Here is a 26712-nt window from a genome sequence, read left to right as displayed (position 1 = left end):
TCTTCTCTGTCCTCTGTTTTCATCGTTTGCATCCACGTAACAATATATATATCAGAGGGAGAGGGTGTTATTGTGATCGGACGAGGGGCGAAGACCACCGCGTCGGATGTTAAGAACGGCGACAAGGATCGAGACGGGAAGCAGGTGCCATTACCCCTCCCAAGCCAGAGCGGGGGAGGATCGACTGGCTATGAGCGTGCAACCTCGGCGCCGGTGAGACGCCATCGCACCTGGCACCGGCCGGCCGAAGGCTTGTTCGTCGCGCGGCGGTAATTATCAGGGATCCCCGCCAACACGTCGACAATAGGAACAAAGGAAGGGAAATGACCAAATTCCGGTCCTTTCAAGTATCGAGCCTAGCTACCGAGAGCAAGCGTGCATTCTTTCCTTTCTTCCCGTGGTCATCCACGGGAACAGCTTTCGGCTAGGTGGTCTCGCTGAATGCAGCCCGGCGATGACGGGACCGATATGACTCAGCCCAGGTGCAATCCTGCACGGAGACAAGCGGCTGACGCCATCTATGCTGTCTAGATGGCCACCTCCTCACCCTCAACCAGAAACAGACAGCAGGGTGTGTCAACGAGTGCGAACAGTGTTGGTGCGTGCGTGTGAGAGTGCGGGAGAGTGAAGTGAGAGAGACACTCCCTCAGAAACTGCCCTACCTTTCCATCTGGGGGACATAGGGGATCAGCCCTATAGACCGTTTTCGCGGCGAGGAGGAAAATAGCCTCGAACCGGAACGCGCTGCGCGGCTCCTCCTGTCTGGTATGTGGGGATGCGGGGATAGCAGCGGGGGCGGCAGGACATTCTACGGAGAAAGCGCACACGTTGCAGTCTTTTGCACACAGAATGTCTTGAATAGCCGCAAAGTATCTAAGCCGATTAGCTGATGTGAGCGACGTGCTTTCTTTTCCTGTTCTTTCTTCTTTCGCCCCTTTCTTTCCTTCATTTCCCTGATTGTTTCATTTCCGCCGGCCGCAGTTTAGCTGCTAAGAGCTGCCGCGGTTAACGCAATCTTTTTTTTTTTTTACTCAGTTGTTTGCATTAACAAAAAAAATAACAACCAAAAGGAGATGATTAACAGAAGATAAAAGATTAACAGCGGGGGTATGGGCGTGTGTTACTCCCATAAAGCCGGTCGTGGTTATTCCACACTGTTACACTTGCAACTCACTCTATTGGGCGAAGACGAGCAGCTTCTGAATTTCAAGCCCCAACCGAAAATGTTTCGCTTTGGCAGCCTTTCGTGCGAGTTCCGAACACTGTGTTTGTCGAGTAGGGACCGGAAAAACTGAATGCCCGTGCAACAACGGCAGACTTTGGGCAACAAGCGGATGATATTCCTTGCGGCAAATATTTACGAGATGCTGCCAGGTAAAGAACTATTTCGATTCAGTCACCTGAGGTTAATGCAAGTATGAAAGAACCTGTCCCACTTGAAGACAACGATATATTAATAAATTAGTTGTCAACTTATTTAGTGAAACAGCACTACAATATTTTTTTTAAAACATGCATCTCGTAAAATTTTGCTGCCGATAATAAATGGGAATATGATCATAGGAATAGCAGCGATTGCTTGCAGTAAGCAAACCTTGCGATGAAAAATGGACTATATAATTGCTGACAAAAGCAACTTTCGATGAAGTCATTATGGGACATAATGTAAGGTCCCTATTCCATAGGTATCATTTGTCCATTTTATCTTGTATTTTAATGTCAGTATGACGGCAGCGTCAGACAAACGCAACTAACGCCCAGTCACAGAAATTGCAGGATAGTAGCTTCCGCTGTTGACAAGTTATCGCCACTCCCCTCACATACCGGCAAACAGGTGGTTGAGTCATGTAGGCAATGCTGAAATGCGATTGCCTGGTAGTGGACGCTTGAACACCCTGCCTGATTGTCACCCAACAAAATGTAGCCAGGGTAGAGTAAATGGATCCGAAATGGATAATGAATACTTAAGAATAGAACACCAGTGGAGGTGTGGGAACTTCCGCAGTAGCCGCTCAAGCAGTAAAGAGTATATGAATGATCAGTTGACCGAACAAATCTAGCGCGATTAGCGTTGCTCCTAAACGTGACATGAAACTGCTACATTCGCTTTCTTTCTTTCCTCAAATTGTTCCGGCAAGCCGTCACTAGAAATCATTTAAGAATAAAAAGTAGATCGAAAGCTGCCATCACTGCCAGTGGTGCGCCGCCGCCTCTCTGAGCCACATAAAAGTTACACACTAATTGTAATCAGGCTTGTAGTCTTCAGCCGACCTGATCAGGAGCATAATTTTTTGTCATTTCGGACCGAATGGCTTCGCTGCTACTGAAAACATTTTTTTCTTTCAGCTAGGTACTTTCAGAATGCAAAAATTTGCACGCGAAAGCTCCAAAATGCCGATTTCCGCTACTTGTCGCCTGTTCCGCGGATGGGACCCCACATACCAGCATGGCGGTTGTTCACAACTCGGCCGCTAGATGGTGCCACATACACAAAATGGCAGCGTCCATGATAAAACGGTCTATAAAACGGACGACAAATGTACGTCGTGGATCGGTAAAACGGAGACTGTTGCTCCAGTCAGTCTCCTACTAAAACGCTCCCAAATAAATTTTGTACATAAAAGTTTTTCCATCTGACTTCAAAGTCCGGTTTCCAGCGCCTAGTCCTTGTTCCTGCTCCGACAACTAACCGGGCCTAGAACACGCAACCTGGATCACTACTACAAATATTTTCGAACTTTTCTCATAATGAGTGTCTGGAGGGGATCTACAGCCAAGCAACATTTCATTAAGTCGGTTTCATAAACTTCAGTACCCAAATAGTTTGCTGGATGGCATGTCTTCAAATCCCTGCAGTTCTTTTTTTTTTTTTGGCATGATCAGAATCAGCTTATTTTAGCAATAAGCAGTGCTTTAGAATGAAAGTACGTTGATAGAGAGGTATCGACGTTGGAGTAGATTCGCAGTTGCATCAGCTGCTATTGGCCAACAACTATTGTGAACCACGAGGAACTTGTGGCTTTTATTGCGATGACTTCAGTGAATTAGTAAAGCACTGAACTCCAAGCAATTTTATCATGCCGCAAGCATTGTTATTTTTCGCACACACTTCTCTCACCACAGCTACAATTGGACGTTATGCTATAAGACGGTGCAAGTTCTTTCTAAACATCCGGTAACATAAGTGCACAATGTGAGCAAACAAGTCTTGTAAATGAAAGCGTGAATTAAAGTTGCTCTCCTAACCTTTGTAAAAGTGCGTTTCGTTCCTTTTCCTTGCACGGCCGCATATCAGAGGAAATTAGAAACACGACGGTAATATTAAGTGCGGAGTAGTCGGCATTGTGAGCACAAAATGTGAGCACAGTTGTGATCCTCTGGAGTGTCATGCCTGCTTTAGAATACAAGCGAGAAGCGGAACATGCAGCCTGGTTACTTTTGGCAAAGACGGTACATTACCTACGCAATGGAAAATTAGGAATGTGGTTCCTCTTCTTAAGAAGCAAAAACATTGCGAATAATTATCGCCCCATCTCTCTAACAAGTACAAGCTGCAAGTTATTAGAGCACGTAATCTTTAAAGCACTGACAGAATTTCTTGAATCAAGCTCCTTCTTTACAATGACACAACATGGTTTCCTTAAGTAGTACTCATGTGAGACTAAGCTCTTCACCCATAAACTACACCACATTCTAGATCGATCTTCATTCGCTAGTTGCATATTTTTAGATTTCTCTAAGGCTTTAGACAAGATTTGTCATAAACTGCTGCTTCGCAAGCTTAGTCCTCTTAACATTGGGCCGAACGTTTTGGAATGGATTGAATCTTTCTTACTAACCGTTCACAATTCGTATCAGTTAACGGTCACAACTGTTCGCTTTCTGACGTGAGCTCCGGTCTACCTCAAGGATCTGTACTAGGGCCTTTACTCTTTTTAATTTACGTTAACGACCTGCCCTTTGAGATAACTTTTAACATGCACCTCTTTGCCGATGATTGCGACATTTTCCGCGAAATTAAAAACTCAGATGATATTAACTGTCTTCAAATTGATCTCACTGCGATTGCTACCTGGTGTGAAGAATGGTTAACGCAACTTAATATTAGTAAATGTAAATTCATGCGTATAACAAGGATTTATAATGCCCCGCATGCTTACTATTTGAGTAACGTTCCTTTGGAATCAGCAAACTCATATAAGTACCTGGGCATAATTATTTCATCTAACCTCAAGTGGACAACCCATATCGAATATGTAATTAGCAACGCTAACCGCATGATTGGTTACTTACACCGTAACTGTTCCAGAGCTCCAGCCTCATTCAAATTATTGCTGTATAAAACACTAATACGCCCAAAATTGAAGTATGCATCATCCGTATGGGATCCAGGTTATGAAAAGCTAATCACCGCCACAGAACTTGTTAAAAATAACTCCGTTCATTTCATTTACTCGAATTACAGCTGAACGGAAAGTATTACAGCCATAAAGTCCGACCTTCAACTTCCATCATTAACATCACGCCGCAAAATATATCGCTTGTCCTATTCCACAAGCTGAAAAGCTGTGTCATCATCCTAGCCTGAGTAACGAATGTTTTCTTCAACCGCACTACGTATCACATCGCATTGACCATCATCATAAAATCGGCTTCTATAGATGCAATACACACGCTTTCTTACAGTCATTCATACCTCGAACATCGACTAAATGGAACCACCTTCCCGCAAATATTGTTTCCATGAAAGATAATTCACATTTTCGTACTCCTTTATCTAATATTGTATACTGACACGATTTTTGCGCTGCTTCTTTTGTATACACTTTTTATATTTATTGTTGTATTTTAGTTATCATTGAAATTCATACCCCTGTAAACATTTCAGTTATGCATATTTTTTGTTGTTAACCCTCTCCCTTCTTCAATGCATTTACGGGCCCTTGGGGTACCGTAAATAGATAAATAAATACAATAAACATATATCCAACCCACTGTTTATTCCTCCTGCTCCCTTGAAATCGGAGTTTAAGTCTCGCCGAAATATTTGTGTCTTTTTCTTCTTTTTAGCGACGCCGTTTTAGCATTACCACAGTACAGCGCGTGGCTTTCAGACTGCTCTCAGAGTTTGCAGGCGTAATATTTTATGTCAAAATGTCACTTACCTCGTTTAGTGTTGGAGATAACGTCGGAGTCCTGTTTGAAGAAAAAAAAATAAATGCAGGAAATATAGCTTTTACAAGACACTTGACTTATCGCGCATTGCTGAAATACTCCATTACCATTACCGTCTGCCTGCCAGATTTGCGAAATAAAAAAAAAAGACCGATTTATTAAATAGAGTTTAATAACAGGCAAAGCTCTCTACTTTTTTTTTTAATTATTATCCTGTTTCTGTGTTCTCCGCACATACAGAGACGGCCAGGGGTCATATATGTCAGGTCATAAGCGACACTAAGAAACTTCTAATTTTGATAGGAGTGTATAACATGCAAGACAATCAAAAGGTGTTTAATCAAGTAAGCAGTGATCCAACTGCAAAAGTAATCGTGCAAAAGGGGACTTGAAACAGAGCTGAAGTTATCGTGGAAACTCGACGTACAAAAAATGCGCCGCGCAAAAAAAAAAAAAAATACACAAAAAAAGGGGGGGGGGGGGGTTATTTGCTAAACCGTTCCTCTCACGGAAAGTAAAAGACCCGCAGAAAATAGACCAGCACCGATCTGTGACAAGCGCGATGCGGTGGCGCTTCTGTCGCCAGGCTGGGCCGGTTGGGGTTGAAAACTAGGCTTAGAGCCCATAGGAATACATGGACCAGAAAAGTTTCACAGCAATTTTCTAATTTCACGGCGCACCTATGATCTCGTTATTCGGTACAAAGCAACTATGAACATCCTAGAACAGATCACGAAAGTATGAAGTCTCATTAACGAGGCGAAGTATTTTTAAAATACCGCGAAACATATGCGGGCGCGAGTTGGGAGGGCGACCCATAGAAACACATGTAAACACAACTTACTGCAACATTTTACTCGGTTCAGCAGCGTTGAACCCTTCTCATTTTTTGGTGAACGTCTTGTATCACGCCCCGACATCATGTTGCATGGCATACTACATTCCCTTGCTATACCTGCAAGTCTGACGACGTGCGGGACCGTTCACAGCACGATAAACTGACCGCGCACAGTTGCAGACGGCAATGCCCCACCGGCCCAGTCGCTAGCAGACGCTCCGGAGCTGGAGGCGGCCGCGGTGGGTATCGCTAGCTGCGCTGTCGTCTGCTGCAATGCGCGACTCTCGTTCGGTCCGTATTGTCGTACGGCGTTTGACAACTGCCTTTTAAATGTAATTCTGTCTAGGATGTATCGCTTGAGGGACAGTATTATCCATGCGGCAGTATATCAGACTGTAAACAGAACTACGTGATTCACTGTATGAGCATTTTGGGGGTGTCTGGATTCACAACATAGGTTATTCGGAGAGTTTTAAATATAGACCGCCTCTGCAATGACGCAGCATACTTCTTCAAAGCGCTTGCCAATATTTAACGAGCGGCCACCTCTTCTGGTGCTCTGCGAAACGAGAAAAATCATGCGGTAAGTTGTGTTAACTTGTGTTTTTGTGGGTCGCCCTCCCAACTCACACATTCGTACGTTTCGCGACGTTTTAGAAATACTTCGCTTCGGTAATGAGATTTCATACTTTCACAATCTGTTCTAGGATGTTCATGGTTGCTCTGTGCTAAATAACGACATCATATGTGCCCTGTGAAATGAGAAAACTGCTTAGAAATATTTCGGTTCCGTGTATTCCTGTGGGCGCTAACCCCATTTTTCATCCTCAATCGGATGGATAGATGGATGGAATATAGGAGCGTCCCCTTTGAAACGGGGTGGTAGCAGTAGCTATCATGCTCATTTTTCTACGTATATCTTAATTATTGATTTAGATTGGTTAACTAAACCATTATCTTATTTATTAAATTTTTGTTTCTACATTACGAACATTATGTCACTTCTCTGCTTTTAAGCCACCAATCTTCCAGCCGTTTTTTGCTAGTAAATTTTTTCCACCGCCGGTTTATTCATCCGGCCACTGGTATCTCTAAACCCCAGAGCTTCAGGAACAGTGATTGCGCCTGCATCGACTTCCGGATGGATACCATTACATTCGAGCATAATATGGTCAATTGTTTCACTAGAGTCACCACATACAGCACATGCGTCATGTCCATTGTTAAATTTCTTTTTGTAGTTGCGTGTTCTAAGGCACCCTGATCTAGCTTCAAAAAGTAGGGCACTGCCTCTTGAGTTGTCAAAGAAATCTTCCTTCCTGATCTGCATTTTCTACTTTCGGTATAATTCCACACTCTGTTTCTTTTCTATCGAATTTATCCAATTTTCACCTTCTGTGTTTTTCACCTGTTGCTTAATGCTCTTTATTTCACCGTCTTTGTGACTAGAATACTTACTAGTTAGTTTCCTAGTTCTTTTCCTCCATTGTGAGTCAACGCTTTTTAAGTACAGGTATTTAAATACTTTAGCTGCCCATCTGTTACTGTCCAATTTCCTCAGGCGTTCCTCATATAATATTTTACTCTGAGCTTCCCGTACTTCGAAAGATGCCCAGCCCATATCTCCCAGTACCGCCTCATTTGTGGTTTTGCCGTGGGCACCTAGTGCTAATCTTCCAACGGATCTCTGATTTATTTCTAATGTCGACTGTACCTCTGATTTTAGGCACAAAGCTGCATTTCCGAAAGTAAGTCCGGGCACCATAATTCCTTTCCATGTACCCTCAAAACCTCATACCTGTTGTATCCCCACAATGCCCTATGCTTCATTATACCGGCATTCCTTCCCCCTTTGGCCTTATGTGATTGATCATGCAAAACCGTCATGCATGTCGGCTGCGACGCCGCGAGCGCCCCTTTGTTTGTAAACACGGTGTTAGTCTATATGTCATGCATCTTATGGCGCCACGAGTGCCCGATATCGCAATGAGATACCACTTCATATGAGCATCCAACACCGTGCATGAAATCCTGCACTGAGACTCTTCGACTGGACGGAAGCACCACTTGTTGTTATCAGCGTTGATACTTCGAACAGTGATAACCGGCCTACCCACTGACTGTCTGATTCATTCATTCATTTATGTATTTATTGTTGGGTCACCACTGGCTAACTGACTGATTTATATGTCATTTATTTCTGACGTTCAATAAACTAGGCGAAATAGGAGGGCCCTTGGGATCGCTCAGCTCACGAGAAGTGTTTTTGCACTCACCAGCGGTGCGGGGCTGGAGACGAACCGGCGGGTGACGACGCGGTTTCCAGAACTGGCCTCGGGCGACCGGACGCGGCGGACGCCGCTGCCGACGCTGCTCCCGTCCGAAGGCATCGCGGCCGCCGCCGCCAAGTACAGGGCTGCTGGTTACTCCTACTGCTGCTGTTTCGGCTGGCTCTGGAGAGCGCTGGGCAGGAAATAAAGTGGAGTAGAGTTCCATTGGGTATATATCCCATCACAGGTACTGCCTTGCACTCGGAAGGCAACAGCGCAACATAATGTTGTCTAGTACCCAGAACTGCGGCGCAACGTACACAAACACGTGGATAGAAACACAACACAGGCGCTCACTACCAACTGTAATATGAAGCTGAACACGCACTTCCTCTTCAAAACTCTTCAGCTCGCCCCTCAAGCTGTTATTCTGATAATGCTCTGTTCGCGTAAAAAAAAAAATAATAATAATCAGCTTAAATACGCAATGGTATAGCTAAATGACCCTTTATTGGAGAATGTTTAATGGTTTCAGCTTCATGTAACAAAGCGTGCATGGTCTTGATCATGCGACGACCAAGCATCCAAAGCAGCCTCTCTCATTGAATGCACTGATTAAAAGTCGTAGTTGAGTTAAGCAAATAATCGTAATTTTTCATGCCGAGTTCACATGGAATTAGTGTAAAAAGGTCGTTTTCACACGAAATGAGTGAAGAAGTCGCTGTGCCTCGCTGCTTTCTTGTTCATACCTTGTTCTTCCCTGCCGGCCGTTTCGACGTGAGGTGTCCAAGCGTTAATTTAAGCTCACAATCATTCTCGTACCTTTCTCCCCGGGCTGCTTTGATGCGTAGCGCCGAGCCGTACTGCAGCCTCTCCGTTTTCTTACTATATATCTGGAACGCTTCAGTCAGTGGCTTTGGACGGGTTTCAACCTCGTAACGGATCGGGGTGTGCCCCGTATAAAAGCTCAGAGTGTGCTTCGTATAACGGCTCACATTTAAAAGCGCGCATGCACGCACGCACACACACACACACACACACACACACACACACACACACACACACACACACACACACACACACACACACACACACACACACACACACACACACACACACACACACACACACACACACACACACACACACACACACACACACACACACACACACACACACACACACACACACACACACACACACACACACACACACACACACACACACACACACACACACACACACACACACACACACACACACACACACACACACACACACACACACACACACACACACACACACACACACACACACACACACACACACACACACACACACACACACACACACACACACACACACACACACACACACACACACACACACACACACACACACACACACACACACACACACACACACACACACACACACACACACACACACACACACACACACACACACACACACACACACACACACACACACACACACACACACACACACACACACACACACACACACACACACACACACACACACACACACACACACACACACACACACACACACACACACACACACACACACACACACACACACACACACACACACACACACACACACACACACACACACACACACACACACACACACACACACACACACACACACACACACACACACACACACACACACACACACACACACACACACACACACACGCGCGCGCGCGCGCGCGCGCAGGTAATAACATTCGAGCCCAGTGTGTTCGATTGTCAATCCTTCCGAATTATCGACTTGGTCCCTCCCAGCTGCCGGCATGCCGTGTCGTCGCTTTGGAGTGCGCTCTAAGGATCGTGAAAGTAAAGTACTGGCGGGGAATGCTGAGAACACACGCTACGCACTGTGGTGCCTTTTCAATCAAAATTTCCTTTTATTTTATCATTTTCAGCCCCTCTCCGTGCCCAACACACACGAGCAGGAAATGCACATAGGATACTCCTCGCAGCAAGGATGTCGACACGCACCTAGGCTATGTGCTCCGAGTTATTTCCTTGTTTGCTTTTCGCACGTCTGCTGCTCGGAGACCTTGCTGCAGCGGCGCGCATCCTCTTGCGTAACGGAACAGGCTGCGATTCGTGGACTCTCCCTGCGCGAGCTCCACGTGAAGTGTTTGGACGAGCGCGCGGCTGACCGCACGCTCGGCCGAGGATGGGTGTCCCACTCTCCCCCATCGCCGAGCTCGATCGTTGCTCCGAGTTTTCGACACAACCACGCCGTCCGGTTGCTCAACAGGGTGTTCCTCGTTGAATGCTGCCGTGTGCGGACACGCGAATCTACGCGACACGCCGAGGGGCGACTGATCAGGGACTCTGCGGATCCCTATGACATCGTTGGGGAGTAAATTGCGGTCTTTCGGAGTGTGAAGACGAGGCGAGGTAGACGATAAGGTATCAGCCTGGTATAAAATACCCCCTGTTCTCATCTCAAAACCGTTATCGTCCGCATGCTGAACTATAATCGTGCTGCCTAAGCTGAAGGGCCAACCCAAGTACGAAGACTATACCAATCTCGCTTACCTCGTACGTGTGGAAAGTAATGGAACATGCATTCCGGCCTCACCTCTTGACGCAGGACGCTATGCTCCAGCTGAAACATCATATCCTGGACGACAACACTTGTTCCACCAAAGCCAATAACCACATTCGACAAGGCCGCCCATTCGGATATCCTAGCCCTAATCTCGCGCAAGGACCTCGGCGAAAGAGCCTACAATTACGTAAAAGTCTTTCTGTCCGACAGAAGGGAGCTCCTCGCAGCCGGAGACAGCAGGTTCGAGGAGCAAACGCTGGGAAGCCCCGGCATTCCATAGAGATCGGTCCTTTCGCCAGTGCTCTTCAACCCGATAGTGATCGGTTTTGCACGCAAGCTCTAAAAAGTCGAAAACGTCAATGACACAATCTAGGATGACGACATCACGATCTGGGTCATCCATGGCAGCGACAGCCAGCTGGAATCGTCACTTCAGGAACCAATAGATGTCGTGGACGAATACCTGAGAAATACCGGGCTTTGCTGCTCGCCCAGGAAGTCGGAGCTCCTGCTGTACCGCCCTGCGCAGAAGGGACGGTCACCCGATGGACCCAAGCAGAAGACAGAATATGAAAAAAAAAAAAAATCAGGTTAAACACGGGTGACGGCGGAACCATCTCTATCTTGAAAAAAAGAAATCAGTCTCAGGCATGATCATCGAATCCAATTAATTGATTGATTGATTTATAGGAAGGGAAAGGCGCGGTAACTGTCTCACTTGTTTGCTGTGGACACCTCAACCGCGCCGCAAGGAAAAGGAGGAAGGTGGGAGTGAATGTGGAAAGAGAGAAAGAGGAGCCGTAGTGGAGGGCTGCGGAGTAATTTCGACCACCTGGGGATCTTTAACGTGCGCTGACATCGCACAGCACACGGATGCCTCTTCGTTTCGCCTCCATCGAAACGCAGCTGCCGAGGTCGGGTTCGAACCCGGGTACTCCGGCACAGTAGTCGGGCGTCTTACCACTGCACCACCCCGGCGGGGCTAAATGATGAGATGCATGTCTATAAGCTCACATGAGACGGCCAATGCAATGAGATTTCTAAACAGAGTCACCAATAGAAGTGACATGAGGAAGGAAAGCTTGATACGACTCGTGCAGTCCTTCGTCATATACCTGCCCCGTCCGGGTGGCGCAGCGGTTACCGCGCTCGACTACTGTGCCCAATTGCAAGAAATTTGCAATTGGGCAAATTTCATAATCATTCAGTATCATAATTTGCAAGAAATTATGATACTTAGCCGGTGCGTGCTTGTATTACTAGCAACAGACTAAAGCTTGATTTGCAGCAACCTTGCTTGAAGTTATTACATCATGAAGGCGCAATGGCCCCAGCTGAAAAACGGCAAAAAAGAATCACTGCCTTTGTTATAGTCGAGAGTAGCTGTAAACATGCATTTATTACTGTCCTGTCGTCTGGCTCCATGCTCGGCCATGGTCATTTCTGGTCATTTGTTACGCTTAGCCGCTTCCTCAAACCAGCCCACTATGATGAAGGGTGACACCGCTGCACGTGCTAACGGGGAGCATGACGGAGGTCATGAACGCTTCCGCGTGCCGCGACGAATCGTTGGAGTTTCATGCACAGAAGTTGATCGGCTTGGCTGTGCTTTGGTACGGACGGCATTATGAACGATGGCGGACGCGCTGTGCTGATCCTCTGTGTGCGGCCAAGATACAAGCGACGAGGCTTACAGCGCTCAAGGGCGTCTTATTTCTGCGAAACGTCCACCTACCGCCCCCCCCCCCCCCCTTCCGTTCGCATACACAGACACAGTCTGGCAGCGCGTTCGAAGTGTCCACCGAAAAGTGAGATAGTTTTGTTCCTTTGCAGCTTTGTGAGTTGGCCTAGGATCGCCTTCGTATTGGCGGTGAATTTGATGTGTCCATCCAGAAGTGATATAGTTTCGCATCAATAAAAAAGCGCTGAGCGAAGGAAGATACCTGTCCACGCATGTGCAGCGCAGCATGCATAGGAACCAGGGGGCAACTCACGAAAGTTCGAACAATGCATGTTTTCATGCCATATCGCATTTCAATCACCCCACTTTCCACATGCTCCTCCCCCAACGTGGCGGGCTTGGTTAGCATCTGATCAGCTAGATCAGTTGGCCTTGGTGACCCTGGCCCATTCTTGACGCGTAGTAATGCGTTAAATAAAGTTGTTTCCTCCTCCTCGTATAGCGTTAGGTTCGTCTGCAGTTTGCCTCCATCTTCTCCTTCGACTCGGCGCCGATTTTCCCTGGGTGTGCACCGACAACGGGCGCTAAAAGCATATCATCCATTAGAAAAATCAATAAATGAAAAGCGCGCCTCATGAGCTGCGTTAAGAATGGTAGTTCTAAGCTTTCCAGGTCTTACTCGTCCCTTGCTGCCAGCAATGCGTAATGAGGTGCAAAGCGCTTGCTACTCCTATAACAAAAACCCCTGTTCAGAAAGCACGAAACTGCAGCAGCCACTTTTAGTCAGCGGCGGCTATTTAAAGTCCGCCAATACTGGAGCACTCGCCGGATCAATAAGTGGACACCAAGCGAACAGCCTTGGCTCTCGCAAACGCCCTTGGCGTCTGATTGGCAGTGAGTGCTTATGAGCTGCTGGGAGAGCGACCACCGTATAAATTGTACAGTTTAGTTTTTTCTATTCTTTGTTCTGGAATTTCGTACTGCCTACGTGATACTTTGGCTAAGCGTTCCGGCTCGCCAAGATGTTAGTTGCGGTCTTTGACTTATGTGGTAGAACTGTAGGTAGGTTTGTAGAACTAGGCTGCACTATATATACGCAAAATGATCAGCAAATGTGCAGGACTGGGACAGCCGGGTAAGACTGCTTGCAATGTCTACATAGCTTTTCTTTGGTGTCTCCCGTCCTTGTGTTGTGCACTGGGCGATTAACGAGACTCGAAAATTATTGCGCTTATTACGAATTCGGATTCTATATTTAGATAATGCTCGACAGCTGACTACAGAAGATCAAGGACGCATGATCAAATATTTATAACAATATGAATAACAGCTTGTAGACTACGTTCGTACGCGACATCATGCAAGAGGCGCATCACCAGACACTCCTACTAGCCTTTCCCCCTTAAAATACTAGAAAGAGAACCTTTTTCCTATACGACACCTCTAATGCCTACCCCTAAGTTCTTTCAAACGCCTTTCCTCAAGCAAACACACCCTCTTACTTCACGATAAGAAATAAGACAGACACCGGAATGAAAGTGAGAAGGAAGGAACACAGGTTGCTGGCGAGTCTTGCGAATACTTGCATACAGGCGAAAGCTTGCAAGGCGTGCGTCGTCCCCGAAGCTGACGTCTCGCCCATAATGTGTGGGCCTCGCGCTGCACCGCTTTCGTGGGCGCGGCAGATGAATTCGCCCTGAGCAGTTCGCAGAGGAAGCTAGGTGTGTAGACAAACGTGTCGAGAAAGTCAGCATGTGCGATGTGCGTGTTTTGTAACCTCTCACGCGCAACTGCGTTTCTGAGACACCGCAGCGCGAGACATAATAGACTATCACGCTCAGCGACGGGAGCTTTCCGCCACATCTTGAGCCTGGGCGCCTATGGATTTGCCTACATCTCCGATTGCTCAGCACATTGAGGGCAATGGTTCCTTTCCTTCTTTGAAGGTCGGTTCAAACCATGGACCGGTTTTGGCACGCATATTAGGAGCCATGTAGTGAGCACTATCCCCCCCCCCCCCCCCCCCCCCCCCGTGAGGTGCCTACGGACCACAAAAAGGGGGTGAGAAATGCCAAAGGTTCCGTTTCTAATGGCAGACGCCGGAATTTCAATCGCCACGTTAGTGAAAGCAGTCTAGTGCGTGCTTAATCTGCGTATACTGACACTTGTTCCGCCCTTCATACGTAGCGATAAGAGAATAAGCCCGCATCTCCAACATGGTGACCAAACCTCGCAGAGCCGAAGTGCGATACCACGTTATCCGCAGGCGTCCATCGTCTGAATCCATCTTGAGGAGCGTTATACAATATTTGAATCCGGCATTAGTGCGATTACCGATCACCACACAAGTTAACTGAAACTATGATCATGACGGCATAAGAAAGTACTGTCTCCTGTATTTGCTTTCTTTTCCACCGCTTGAATTAATGCCATTCGAGGCGACTTGACAGTAGCAGCCGTAAATTTTATGCAAACAAGCCACACCTGTGTGGCCTTCCGTTGCACGCCTCGCAAATGAATCAGAGCGTGGGTAGTGTCTCCGCACCACCAGTTCCTTACCCCCAGAAAAATTGCGCACTTCGTGCCAAAGATACAGCCATGTATACCTGCCTCAGTGATGGATATTTCACGTCGTATAGCGCCAAGGAATGCCTTTCACTAGCAAACTTATGACCTGTCGTAGGCCTTTTTCCCAGCTTTTCACGAGCCACTCTAGAATCAGCTGTAGCGGCGCTCTTTGGCGGGGATATGGAGCGAAGTGTTTTGTTTGAAGATACGCGATTTTCCTTGCTGATCCCGGTCACAGCAGGAGAGCCGCGCCAAAAGCGCGAGCTTTTTGAACCGGTCTGGGACGTTTTACGAGTCCATAAAACTGCAGCTTCGCTGACCGCCTCGATAGCGATCTGTGCCCCCGCACCGCCCGCGTCCTGTGGCGTGAGTCCGCGACGCTCGAAGGCGAACGTGGGAAGGCTTCCGTTCGACCATGCACGTGCGTTGGATCCGAGTCGGCGAACCTTTCGCGGGGTTTTCCCCCCTCCGTGGCTAACGCTCTCCTGCGTTAAATTCTCCTGCTCTCCGACAGGGAACTGAAACACTACAAAACCTCCAACAAATGTTGACGAGAATTGAGGTAGTAATGTCCAAAATGTTAAGCAGAAGTACATATTAAAGACCCTAGAAAAATAAATAAAAACGATTATTGCTATAGAAGAAAGTTCCAAGTTTTTGGCAAATCAGTACAAGGAAGCAACAAACAAGCTGTCATCCCGATAGCTTGTTTGATACTTCCTCGTACTGACTCGTATAGAAGTCAGTTGACGAACTCGAGAAAGACGTTGGTGGCTTGCAGACACAAATGAAAGAAAAAGATGACGAAATCAAACAGATCAAGGTAACCATGAACAACGCGGAACTGTACTCACGGCGAAATAACGTTGAAATACACGGTGTTGAGCAGAAGGAGAATGAAAATCTGGTGAGCGTGTTATATGACATTGCAGACAAGCTTGGATTGCCCACACCGGCTACTGACAGCATTGAGGCAAAGCACAGGCTAAAAACTAAGGAAGGAATCCCACCTATATTGGTGAGATTTCGAGATCGGACAACTCGCGACACATTAATAGCAAAAAAGACGGCACTTTGAGACGAGGGAATTTTTATCAATGAGAACGTGACTCAATATGTTCGAAAGCTTATGTGGGCCACCAAACTGAAAGCAACTGAGAAGGCATAACAATTCGTATGGGCACGCAATGGTGCAGTGTTTGTAAGGAAAATGGGAGGAACATCAGAAATAAGAATCAAATCAGTAGACGATTTGGCACTCTTTCAAGATTTCAAGGAATAGCACTCTTACGCTGAGATGGTCCTCACGGAAGAAAGGTGCGTTAGATGTATAGAAGTTGTCCATGTGAAATATTCGTAGTATCAGAAAACACTGGAACGAATTAATTACTCACTTAAGCGGAAAGCAGAAACTCCCGAATATACTCATTTTAACAGAAATAAATGTCAGCGTAACATTAGCACGTATAGATTGCATGGCTTTGATTCGCACTTCTATTGTCGAGAGAACAGGAGAGGTGGTGGCGTTTTTGTATTCGTTAAAAAGGAATGGAGCAAGTCGAGCTGTCCCTTAAAGCTGCCGAGTCAGTAGCCATTAGAATATCGAATAAACGGTCTACATTTCTTTCTTCCGCAATCTATCGTCCTTCTTCTATTGACATCCATTACTTTCTTACTGCAATGGAAACGCTTTTAAAACAGTTTGATTCCGTCGAGAATTTCATCCTTGCAGGTGATATTAACATCGGCTCATTAAACCAATCGACGAAAGAAGTGGGAGAATACCTAGATATATTATCCCCATTCTCTGTTGAGAATGCCATTACTGGAGTGACATGAGAGGAGTACCTGAAAGACAAATTAAGCAAATCGTGTATTGCTCACGTTCTATGCCAATCCTCTAACCTCACTCCATTATCTGGAATAATAACAAAGAAGCTAGCCGATCATTGTTACATATATTTAACGTTATTTGGTCCCTGTGATAATGTTAAAGGAAATACACAATTTGTTGAAGTATTTGATAATAAAAAGTTGACCAGCTTGTATACAGGAATTTAATGGGACACCATGAAAGCATCTGATCATTTGGAATTGTATGAACAGATGGTCAGACAATTCAAAAGCATATATGAAACGTCTAGAAAAAGGGTCCGAATTAAACAGCGGCAGACAGAAAAAAAGTGGATAAATAAGGAAATTCTAGCCTTATGTCACTTAAAAGAACAAGCTTGGAAAAGGGGCGAGACAGAAACCTGACGACATTGCACTGATACAGGAATTCCGTTCACTGCGCAATCAAGACACAGCTAGCCGTAGGCTAGAAAAAAAAAAAAAAAAAAGAAAAAAGAAAAAAAAAACTTCGAAAACTGGAGAGATCAAAGAGAAAGCAAAAAAAAAAAAGATAAAATATGGTTAACTTTGAATGAAATGATGGGTAGAGGTACGCAACACAATGCAGATATTACTATTATGAAGGAATTCGGAAATCTACAAGATTCCTTATCTTTAAGACACATTTAATGCTGCCTTTCTTGCTGCCCCTGGTCAACTTCGATAACAAATAGCAGCAACAGAATTCCAAGCACCACTTCTGCCAAGTAATGTATAACTCAGCTTTCCTTCCAGACATAGCACCAGATGATCTAGAGAATCTTGTAGCATCCATTCCACAAAATAAACCTGCGGGATTTGATAGCATAAGGCCGAGAGACATTAAAGCAAATATCAACAAGCTCAGTTGTATTATTTTATTATTACTAAACGGTATCTTATATACAGGACAGTTCCCAGAGAATACGAAAGATTCGGTTGTCCGCCCTATATATAAGCAGGGTACGAAAAACGACTGCAATAACTGGAGACCTATAGCCATCATATGAGTGTTATCTCACTTGATAGAAAAATATCTTGCAAATGTTATGGTTAAATTCTGTGACAAGTATTTCTTAATTTCGGAAACACAGGTTGGTTTAAGAAAAAACAAGAGCACGACGACTTTATAAGAAAACCTGAACGATGTGATCAATGGCGCACTTGAGAACAGCCAGATTTCACTAATTTTGCTTTTAGGCATGACAAAAGCCTTCGATACGGTTGACCATAATCCGTTGATCCAAAATATAAATTCAAAGTGTTTTAGGGGTAAGTTTAATAATCTTTCCGCGAACTATTTTTCAGAGCGATATCAGAGCGCAAAATTAGAAAATGTGTTAGGGACAAATATGTCTATTAAATATGCTGTTCCACGGGGCTCGACAGTCGCACACCTGCTGTTTAATATATATGTCAACGACCTTCAAACTTTAATTTTATCCTCCCGCGCGTATCAATATGCTGATGACACTGCCCTTGTTCTCACGCACTAGTCATATGAACAGGCTACTAAACTTTTACCAACAGACATAAGTAGTGTTCTTGGTTGGTTGAACTCGAATTACATACTTGTTAATTAAAATAAAACAAAACTTATGTGTTAAGGAGCCCTCATAAGCAAATACAGCTATGCAATGATGTATCTGTATCCTAACAAGTGTGAACGGTGCCACTATCCTCCTCTAGACTATAGTACACATGTAAAATACCTTGGTTTATGCCTAGACGCGTTTCTAAACTGGAACGAGTATATTACACATATTTGTAAAAAACTTCGAACAGTACGTAGCATCATTCATTAGTAGCCTGCGTGAGGGTGGTGGCGCTCAAACTAGGTATAAAATGTGTGATGTTCTTGGAGAAAGCGTGCTTCGATACGGCATTAGTGTGTATGGCTTTTGTTCAGCTAACAGAAAGGAAAAAAATAATCAGGCTCCTACACAGAATTGCTAGAAATATAGTCTACGGCAGTATAGACTGCATAACTTGAAAATAAGTAGCGTAATGAATGAAATTGAAATGTTAAACATACAGCAGCTGCACATTTACGCCGTTCTTACTTCAAGATATCATAAAGCAGAGTATAAGGAGGAGGAGGAAACAACTTTATTTATAACGCATTACATTAAGCGTTAAGAATGCCCTGGGCCAGGGTCGCCAAGGCCAACTGATCTTGTAGCTGGTCAGAGGCTAACCAAGCCCGCCACGTTGGGGGAGGAGGGTGTGGAAAGTGAGGAGATTGGAGGGCGACAGGGCATGAAAAGATGCAATGCTCCAAGTTTGCATAGTGTTCTGGGCAAGCAGAGTATAAAACACCCCTTACCAAACCAAAAACACTAAGACGAACAGGAAAATACCGCATACCGTGAATTTACACAAACTATGGTAAAAGAATGCGTCACTACTATGTGCCTTTTATGTTTAACTATATATTTCCCGAACTAAACAATATGACCAACCTGAAGGAAGCCAGGAAAAAATTAAAAAGATGGTCCCTTTCATTTGCATGTTCCCAGTGACACTTCCCCACCGCTACATTCGTGTTGCGTGCAGATACCTGTATATGACTTCCCCCCATATTGCGCTGTACTTCTGTGCTGGTTTCTGTGCATCTGTTACATTTCTGTTGGTTTTTGGCTGCTGATGCAAACGTGCGTAGGCTTAATATGTATATTGTATAAAAATGTTTTCTGCCTTTAGTTTCCCGCAAATCGGTTATTATTATTATTATCCTACTACGTTTCCAGCCTATACTGTACTTGTTTAACTCAATATTTATATGTTTCTTTTCTTTTGCATGTCTATAATGCTCACTCATTTTTATCGCTCTTATGTATCTGTTGTTGCTTCACTGATATGCCCGCCCGCCCACAAGCACTGCTTGCTTAGACGGGCTGTGCTTGTAAAAGACAAAAAGAAGAGTGCAATAAAGTATTATTATTATTATTATTAAACGGAATGAAAAAAAAAAACGGTTAGTTAGAGCATCACTCCACAAATTTGAATTCGCACTTGCGCATTTTCTGTTCTCGTCTCCTGGTAATCCGGTGGTCGGTGCTTTGCTTTCTTTTACCATTTTATTTTAGGTTTCTCTTCTAGGCTCCCCCTCCACGTGCCTATTCAGAACCCGCAACATGTACGGTTGGCCAACGTCATTCACATGTTGGATGATACAATAAGACGAGCTGCTGGCTCAACTCGCCCGCTAAAGACCTTAGCCAGGCAGTAATCTCTCTCTCCACGGCTGTCTCACGGTTACCTTGTCTTCGTTAGTCTTCGGAAGTCAATTCAGGATTTAATTATAGTCAGCCCGAAAACCAAACACGTGATTTAAGCAGGAGAGAAATGCGGCTTTGTACCATAGCCAATATCCCGGTGAAGATTTGAGTGGGGAGCAAGGAAGAAAAAATATCCGGGGGCATGTCCGTATCAAAATCGATGCTCGCAAAAACAAAAAGAAGGAATCCGCCAAGGTAAAAGAAAAGACAACAATTGCTTCCCAGATCCACAATTTTCCCACAGATTAAAGAAGGTAGGCAATCGAGCTAACATCAGAAATATTTTTTCGGATCCCTAAAAGCTTGGAAAATTGTGCGCCCTTGTTAACGCCGAATTTCTGTACCACGAAAGTGCTGCCACAAGAGTATAGTTCCCTTTGAACATTGTATTATGGTTTTGGCGTGTATCAGTGAACTTCTTTGAAATCTGTTGTGCGCCCCATCGTCCCACTCGCCGCTTCGGTGGAACGGCTGGTCCCAAAATTGCTATGGCAACCAGCGAGACACCAGCAAGATTTTTGATCGGCTCTGACGATCGGCGAAGGGGGCGAAAGGGGCAACATTCTTTCACTTGTCAGCACTGAATTCAAAGGCGGCGAGGAAAGGTCCAGATAAAGCCGCAAACGGTGCTAGCATGACCTGGAACATTTTAGAAACACGCGCGAGCAGCTGGAATCTTCGAGATACGTCCAGAAGCATTTTTCGCGACCAAGGAAATGATAAAGCGTCGTCGCGCGACAACGAGCATGAACAAACACGGAATACAGAATCGATGAGCGCGCTAGAATCCCAATGATAAAGCCGCATGCGAGCGGCTGTCGAATAAGAATAAATAAATAATTAAATAGTTCGCGGCATTACTAGCTCCCCCCCCCCCCCCCCCCTTAAAAAAAACATCGCCTCGATGTTTCAAAATAAACAGACATGAATTAACATAAACATTGCGAAGCAAACATGAATAGCTTTTAGCGCGCGTAATGTGGCTCAAGGCGTACAACATGTAAAATTTCTGGGTGCAATATTATACTTCCTTATGTCAGATACTTTACGCTTATTGATCAGCTTTGATAGCTTTAACCAGTATTCTGAGTTGGAGGTTGTCATGCTTTGTCTCCTTAGGTAGTTGACCGATATACCGCTTAACTATCATACTTCTACTGTGCACTCAGTAATGATGAGTAATGATGACTCAGAAAATATCACTCATTGCTTCTGCACTAAGTTAAGTCCTCATCAGATAAAACTTAATATTTGTTCCGTAGCGAAATCCTGAATTTCTCCACTTCCTCTCTTACCGCTGATTCGTTGATGGGCTTTATTTCTTACTAGTTTGTTCTTTTCCATGTTCGGGTCTCAATTATTTCGAGACCTTAGCGCATACTTCTGACTTGTGCCTATGCCTAGTTTCCTCTTGACCATTTTTAGGTTACCGCCGTTCTTTAGAGCATGCTCAATTTTCTCCACATTATCCTTCCTTATGTCGGGACATTTTGCACTTAACGACTATCTTCGATAGCTCTGCCAGTCTCGATGAATTGCCTGAAGCCAGATTGATTGATCCCACTACTTCTTGTCATCAGCCTTTGTAGCTTTTGGACGACGACCCCATAACCAAAACAAACTGATTTTTCCTAATGTGGTTCAGCAAGCATGAAGCCATAAACAGTTATTTATCTTCCTTTTTTTTTCTTACATGGTAGTTTGCACCCTTGAGACAGATAGAAAAGCTGAGCAATGCAACCGCGTTTCCGTGCAAGCGGATGTACTCGCTCGCAGAGCGCTTCGGAGGGGCGAGTGTCACACTCACTTCCTGCGTTCTAGTTTCGGACGGAAAACACCGAGTCGTGCGCGCCATATCTGTCTTCCGTGCTTGAAGGCTCGAGCTCAAGTTGTACCTTGCAGTCTGCGTCCTTTCAGTACGTGCAGCTACCAAAGAGAACAAGGGCGCGCCCCCACCGTGGGGTACTATTACTACGCTCAGTACGTGTCAGAGGATCTGTAATAAACGCTAGGATGCATTAAGTGTGTGTATAGACACCTAATTTAGTTGCATATTTTGTTTTCTGTTATCATACATAAGACTAGAACACATCAATCATCACGCGGTGTACATATACGATCGTCGAATAATTTAGGATTTTATTTCCGTCTCTGACGCCGTTTCGATTTCAAAGAACGAACTGGTTTAGGTCACACGAGGCATGAAAAAAGTTAGCGGTCTGACCTATTATTGCTCGACTGCCGAAATGCACGCGTGCTGTTCAATAACTTAATAGCATGCGTGCGCAAGTGGTAGAACAAGAATGGACGTCATTTGTAAGCCCTCAGCTGTGACGTAATATTGTAGAATTACCGCCCTATATTGACGTCTCGACACATTGCTTCCAGTTTCGCTTGTTTACGAATCGTGCTAAACGTGAGCTCGGCATGGCAATAACCGGGGACGTTAGCGCTGGCACATTTTATGCACCAACCGATTAGGCACTCGAAGTGAGAAACGCTGTTAGCACATATGCGAGCGCGGACAAGAGCGAAGGATGCAATGAACTCGTGCTCGAAGGTAAAGGAACGCAGACAAGGGGCGCTGATAAGCTGAAAACGTCATTTTCTCAAAGTGTGAACAAAGGGACGCTGAAACATCTGCGAATGACGCGAGGCGAAATTGTAGCCGTCCAGCATTCCTGCCATAAAAAAAAAAAAAAAGAAAAAAGTTAGGGGGGACATTTAAGCTCCGCCCTTAAGGGTGCGACACGATAGAGTAGGCTATTAGTCTACGTAACGTTAATGCAAGAGTCCTGGGAGGCTGATTTTGGTACCACCATCCCTTGTGATTAGGAGTTCCTGACAAACGTCATGTCAGTTAGTGCTCGGCCATACCAGCTGCCAGCGTCGTGCTCGTGATTTTTCGCTCACAACGCCAACGCCGGCGGACGGGGCATTTAATGCTATCGCGTTAAAAATCACGAGCATGCCATGGTGACATAGCCGGCTACTGATAGGTGGGCGGGTTGTGTGACGTCACGATATCACATAACATGACCGAGTTGTCAGGATCCCCCGACTCCGACGGCTTCCTTGAGATGAGAGGGTGAAATTGGAGGCGAGTAGAGGCGAGCCCTCCGGTATCCTCGGATATCGCGTCGGACACGCTACCCCTAGACCGCTCAAGGCGTACAGCTTTGTTCAAGCCGGGTTTTGTATCTATCTCTGGTGGTCTCTCACATAACGTGGCAACGACTGCACGTTAATCGATATGTGTGAGATAACAAAGGCACCAATTAGGAAAGTGGTGAGAAAACAATTGTCAGTGTGCACGATCCCTTGTAAGATCCGCACACGGGAGCCATTAACACTATCAAGTCATACCCTTAAAGCTGGAGTTGAAGTGACCCCAAATTCGTTGGTATTATTCTGGCTTTTGAAGCAGGCTGGCTTGATGGCCAGAGCAGCGGCGGTCGGAAAAATCCTCTATGGCACACCGGTCATCCAACTGTCGAAGACTGACTTCGCTAAGGTCGAACGCCTTCATCGCGCAACACTACGCACTATTACTGGTCTACCTAAGCACACTCCTATAGCCGAACTTGAGCGTTTGGCTGCTCTTCCACCTCTCACTACCATCGTTACCGAGTCACAGACGCGTCATCGAATACGTCTAGAGAACACTGTCCAGGGGCGTCGCCTGCTGGCCTGGGATGAACAGCGTAACGACAAAACACCAGCCCTATATGCATCACTTCCCCCTTGGGAGATGCCAGTAGTCACACGCGTCCATCGCCGACCTATAAACCGCGATTTTGTCATTCCCCGGGAGCTCCTAGCTGCCCATCACCGACAAGAGCGAATCCCCGATACGACTGACATATACACCGACGCATCCATTACAAGCGAATTCGCATCTATGGCCTGGGTATGCGATGACAACCCTTCCCTTTCAGGCGCTTATGCCTGCCATCTACCTCAGGGTACCCCTCTTCACGCTGAACTCCTCGCGATTTGGGGAGCCTTGTCAGGAGTGCCTTGCACCGGAACTGGGTCACTACGTATTCTTACTGATTCCTTTGAAGCTTACAAGGAAATCGCTACTCCGGGTTCACAAGATGCAACAGCTACGGCTATACAGCGCCTCCTTAAACGCCACCAACTCGCGACCAGAACTGTCGCTATTCACTGGACCCCAGGTCACTCGGACGAATCAGGGGGCAATGCGGCGGCACACGCCGCGGCTGCCTTGGCAGGTGGGATGTCCACATTTACTTCCCCACCCCCCTTGCTTCATCCTTATTCGACCTTGGGCGGGCAACTCACCCCTTCTCTTGCCCTTATGCACTATACTCGGACCAGTCTTCGTAGCCTCAGTCAGCATCGCATGCAGGTGGCCACACCAGACCCACCTTTTACGAGAAGAACCCACCTCACCCGAAGTCAAGAAGTCTTTTTGAATAAGCTCATCGCCCATGCGGCTTACACGCCACGTATTATGGCCCGCTGGCGTCAGTATAAGGAGAAAATGATTACGGGCCCCCACTGTACGACTCTAACCTGCGGCGGCATATCTCATTTACTTTGGGAATGCCCTGCTTTTTCTACTGGACGCCCCGAGATCGAACCCTACCGCCTGAACTACCGTTCCCTTCTAGAAACTGATGCAAACACACAGATGATATTTGCCAAGTATGGCTCGCTTAGTGGCCTGGTTAGAGCAATGTGATTCGAGTGACGGCCTAAACAATGAAGATTCTGTCTACTCCCCTTTATCCCCATCCATGGCCATGAGCCTTCCAATTCAATAAAGGACATTCAATCAATCAATCAATTTATGTAAAATGTTAAAACTGAGTACGTTCGACGACGTAGAGAGGCCAACGGTATATCTAAAAATATATTATCAACAAATCCAAAATAATGTTCAACAGCGGCGGAAACGAACGGCCGTTTACACAAAGCATTGGGCATGGTTAGGCAGCGAATAACTGAAAGTTCTTAGGGAATACAGATCTACTTAGGGCAGGTGTACATGTTTAGTTACCATCGATCCAGACTATGAGAGTTAAATAACTTAGGAGAATAAAAAAATGATGGAATGTATTTGACAGGTACTCCGAAGTGAACAACTGTTTTGCAATGTCCCTCAAGATAGAAGTATATGAACGCTGTATCCTATCGGTTCCCATCAGTGGCGCAGGAATGTGTGGGCGGACAAAAACACTTGAACTTAAATTGAAGAAAGCGCAGCGAGCTGTAGAAAAGAAAACGACAGATGTAACGTTAAGTATAGAAGCATGCAGATTGGATCAGGGAACAAACTCGTGTTGATGGCAATCTGGTCGAAATCAAAGAGAAATGGCTTGGTTTGGTTTATGTGGTTTAACGTCCCAAAGCTACTCGGGCTGAGAGACGCAGTAGTGGAGGGCTCCGAAAATTTTGACCTGCAGGTTTTTTTTTTCTTTTTTTTTTTTTTAACGCGCGCTGACATCGCATAGAACACGGCGCTTTGTTTTTCGCCTCCATCGAAAAGCGGTCGCTGCGGCCGGGATTCGATCCCACTTCCTTGGGCAAAGCAGTCAAGCGCCTTAACCATTGCACCACCACGGCGAGGCTCAAGGGGAATGGGTATGGGCAGGGCATGTAACACGAAACAAGATACCCGGCGCTCTTTAAAGGTAACTTATACCGGTTTCCATTGGGCGAACAGGAGCAAGAGGAACGAGCAGCCAGAGCAGCGCACGAGAGCACTGGGGACGCGCGTTCTCGTCTCCCCAACGGAACATTCACGCTGCTCGGAGAGCAACCTAGCGAGGGAGAGCGCGTGACGTCAGGCATCATGTGGTCAAACTTTTTCCGCGCTCGCGTTGCCCGTATGTCCGTATCCCGTCCCGACGTCAAAAAGGTCACGTGACTTCCTTCGTTCTCCCTGTACTCCGCCGCTGGCGATGGACTGCTCTCGGCTGCTCTCGGGACCCCAAATGCACGCCTCCTCTGCCAATAGAACACAACGCTACTGCTCCTGTTCGACCACTGGTAGGCGCCGAAACTCACGAGAGCACTTTTAGTGCAGCTAAAAGTGCTCCTGTTAGCCCAATGGAAACCGGTATTAGTATATTCTAAAGGAGGCAAAGCGTAAATTAGGGGGTGGCATAAAGACAGATAGGCGAATGAGATAAAGACGTTTGCAGGGATGAGATGATCGGAGCCAGCAAAGGATCGGGTTAATTAATGAGTTATGTAATAGAGGTCCTTGGCTTGCAGTGGGCGTAGGTTACGCTATATATTTAGGCGGTGATGATGGTCATAGCGACTGTGTGGCAGTTTTGTCGAACCTCCGGAGACATAAAGACCCAAATCCACCTTTCACATCACAGACATCGTCCATTTCTTCAAACAGGAGCCAAAACTGTACAAATTCAGTTATAAATTACTAGGCGTTCA

The 26712-nt window shown here is 45.9% G+C and overlaps 1 protein-coding gene across 3 annotated transcripts in view; it reads right to left on the bottom strand.

Annotated features, from left to right (window-relative positions):
* LOC146197708 (uncharacterized) overlaps positions 1-26712 on the bottom strand; it is a 119831-nt gene that overhangs the window by 20451 nt on the left and 72668 nt on the right. For 2 of the 3 annotated variants that reach the window (XM_084599621.1, XM_084599619.1), the window contains exons 2-3: positions 8290-8476; positions 5166-5196 (exon numbers count right to left, since the gene is read on the bottom strand). In XM_084599621.1, coding sequence (XP_084455747.1) covers positions 5166-5196; positions 8290-8403 — 145 coding nt within the window. In that variant the 5' untranslated portion in view covers positions 8404-8476. Of the gene's footprint in view, positions 1-5165; positions 5197-8289; positions 8477-11344; positions 11403-26712 lie in introns of all 3 variants that reach the window. The other variant, XM_084599620.1, reaches the window with a different exon arrangement.

This window comes from Amblyomma maculatum, chromosome 3 (genome assembly GCF_055883805.1).
Source record: "Amblyomma maculatum isolate TAMU_Amacu chromosome 3, ASM5588380v1, whole genome shotgun sequence".
Classification (NCBI taxonomy): domain Eukaryota; kingdom Metazoa; phylum Arthropoda; class Arachnida; order Ixodida; family Ixodidae; genus Amblyomma; species Amblyomma maculatum.
Note: the sequence above shows the minus strand (reverse complement) of the source record. Positions and strands in the feature narration are given on the sequence as shown.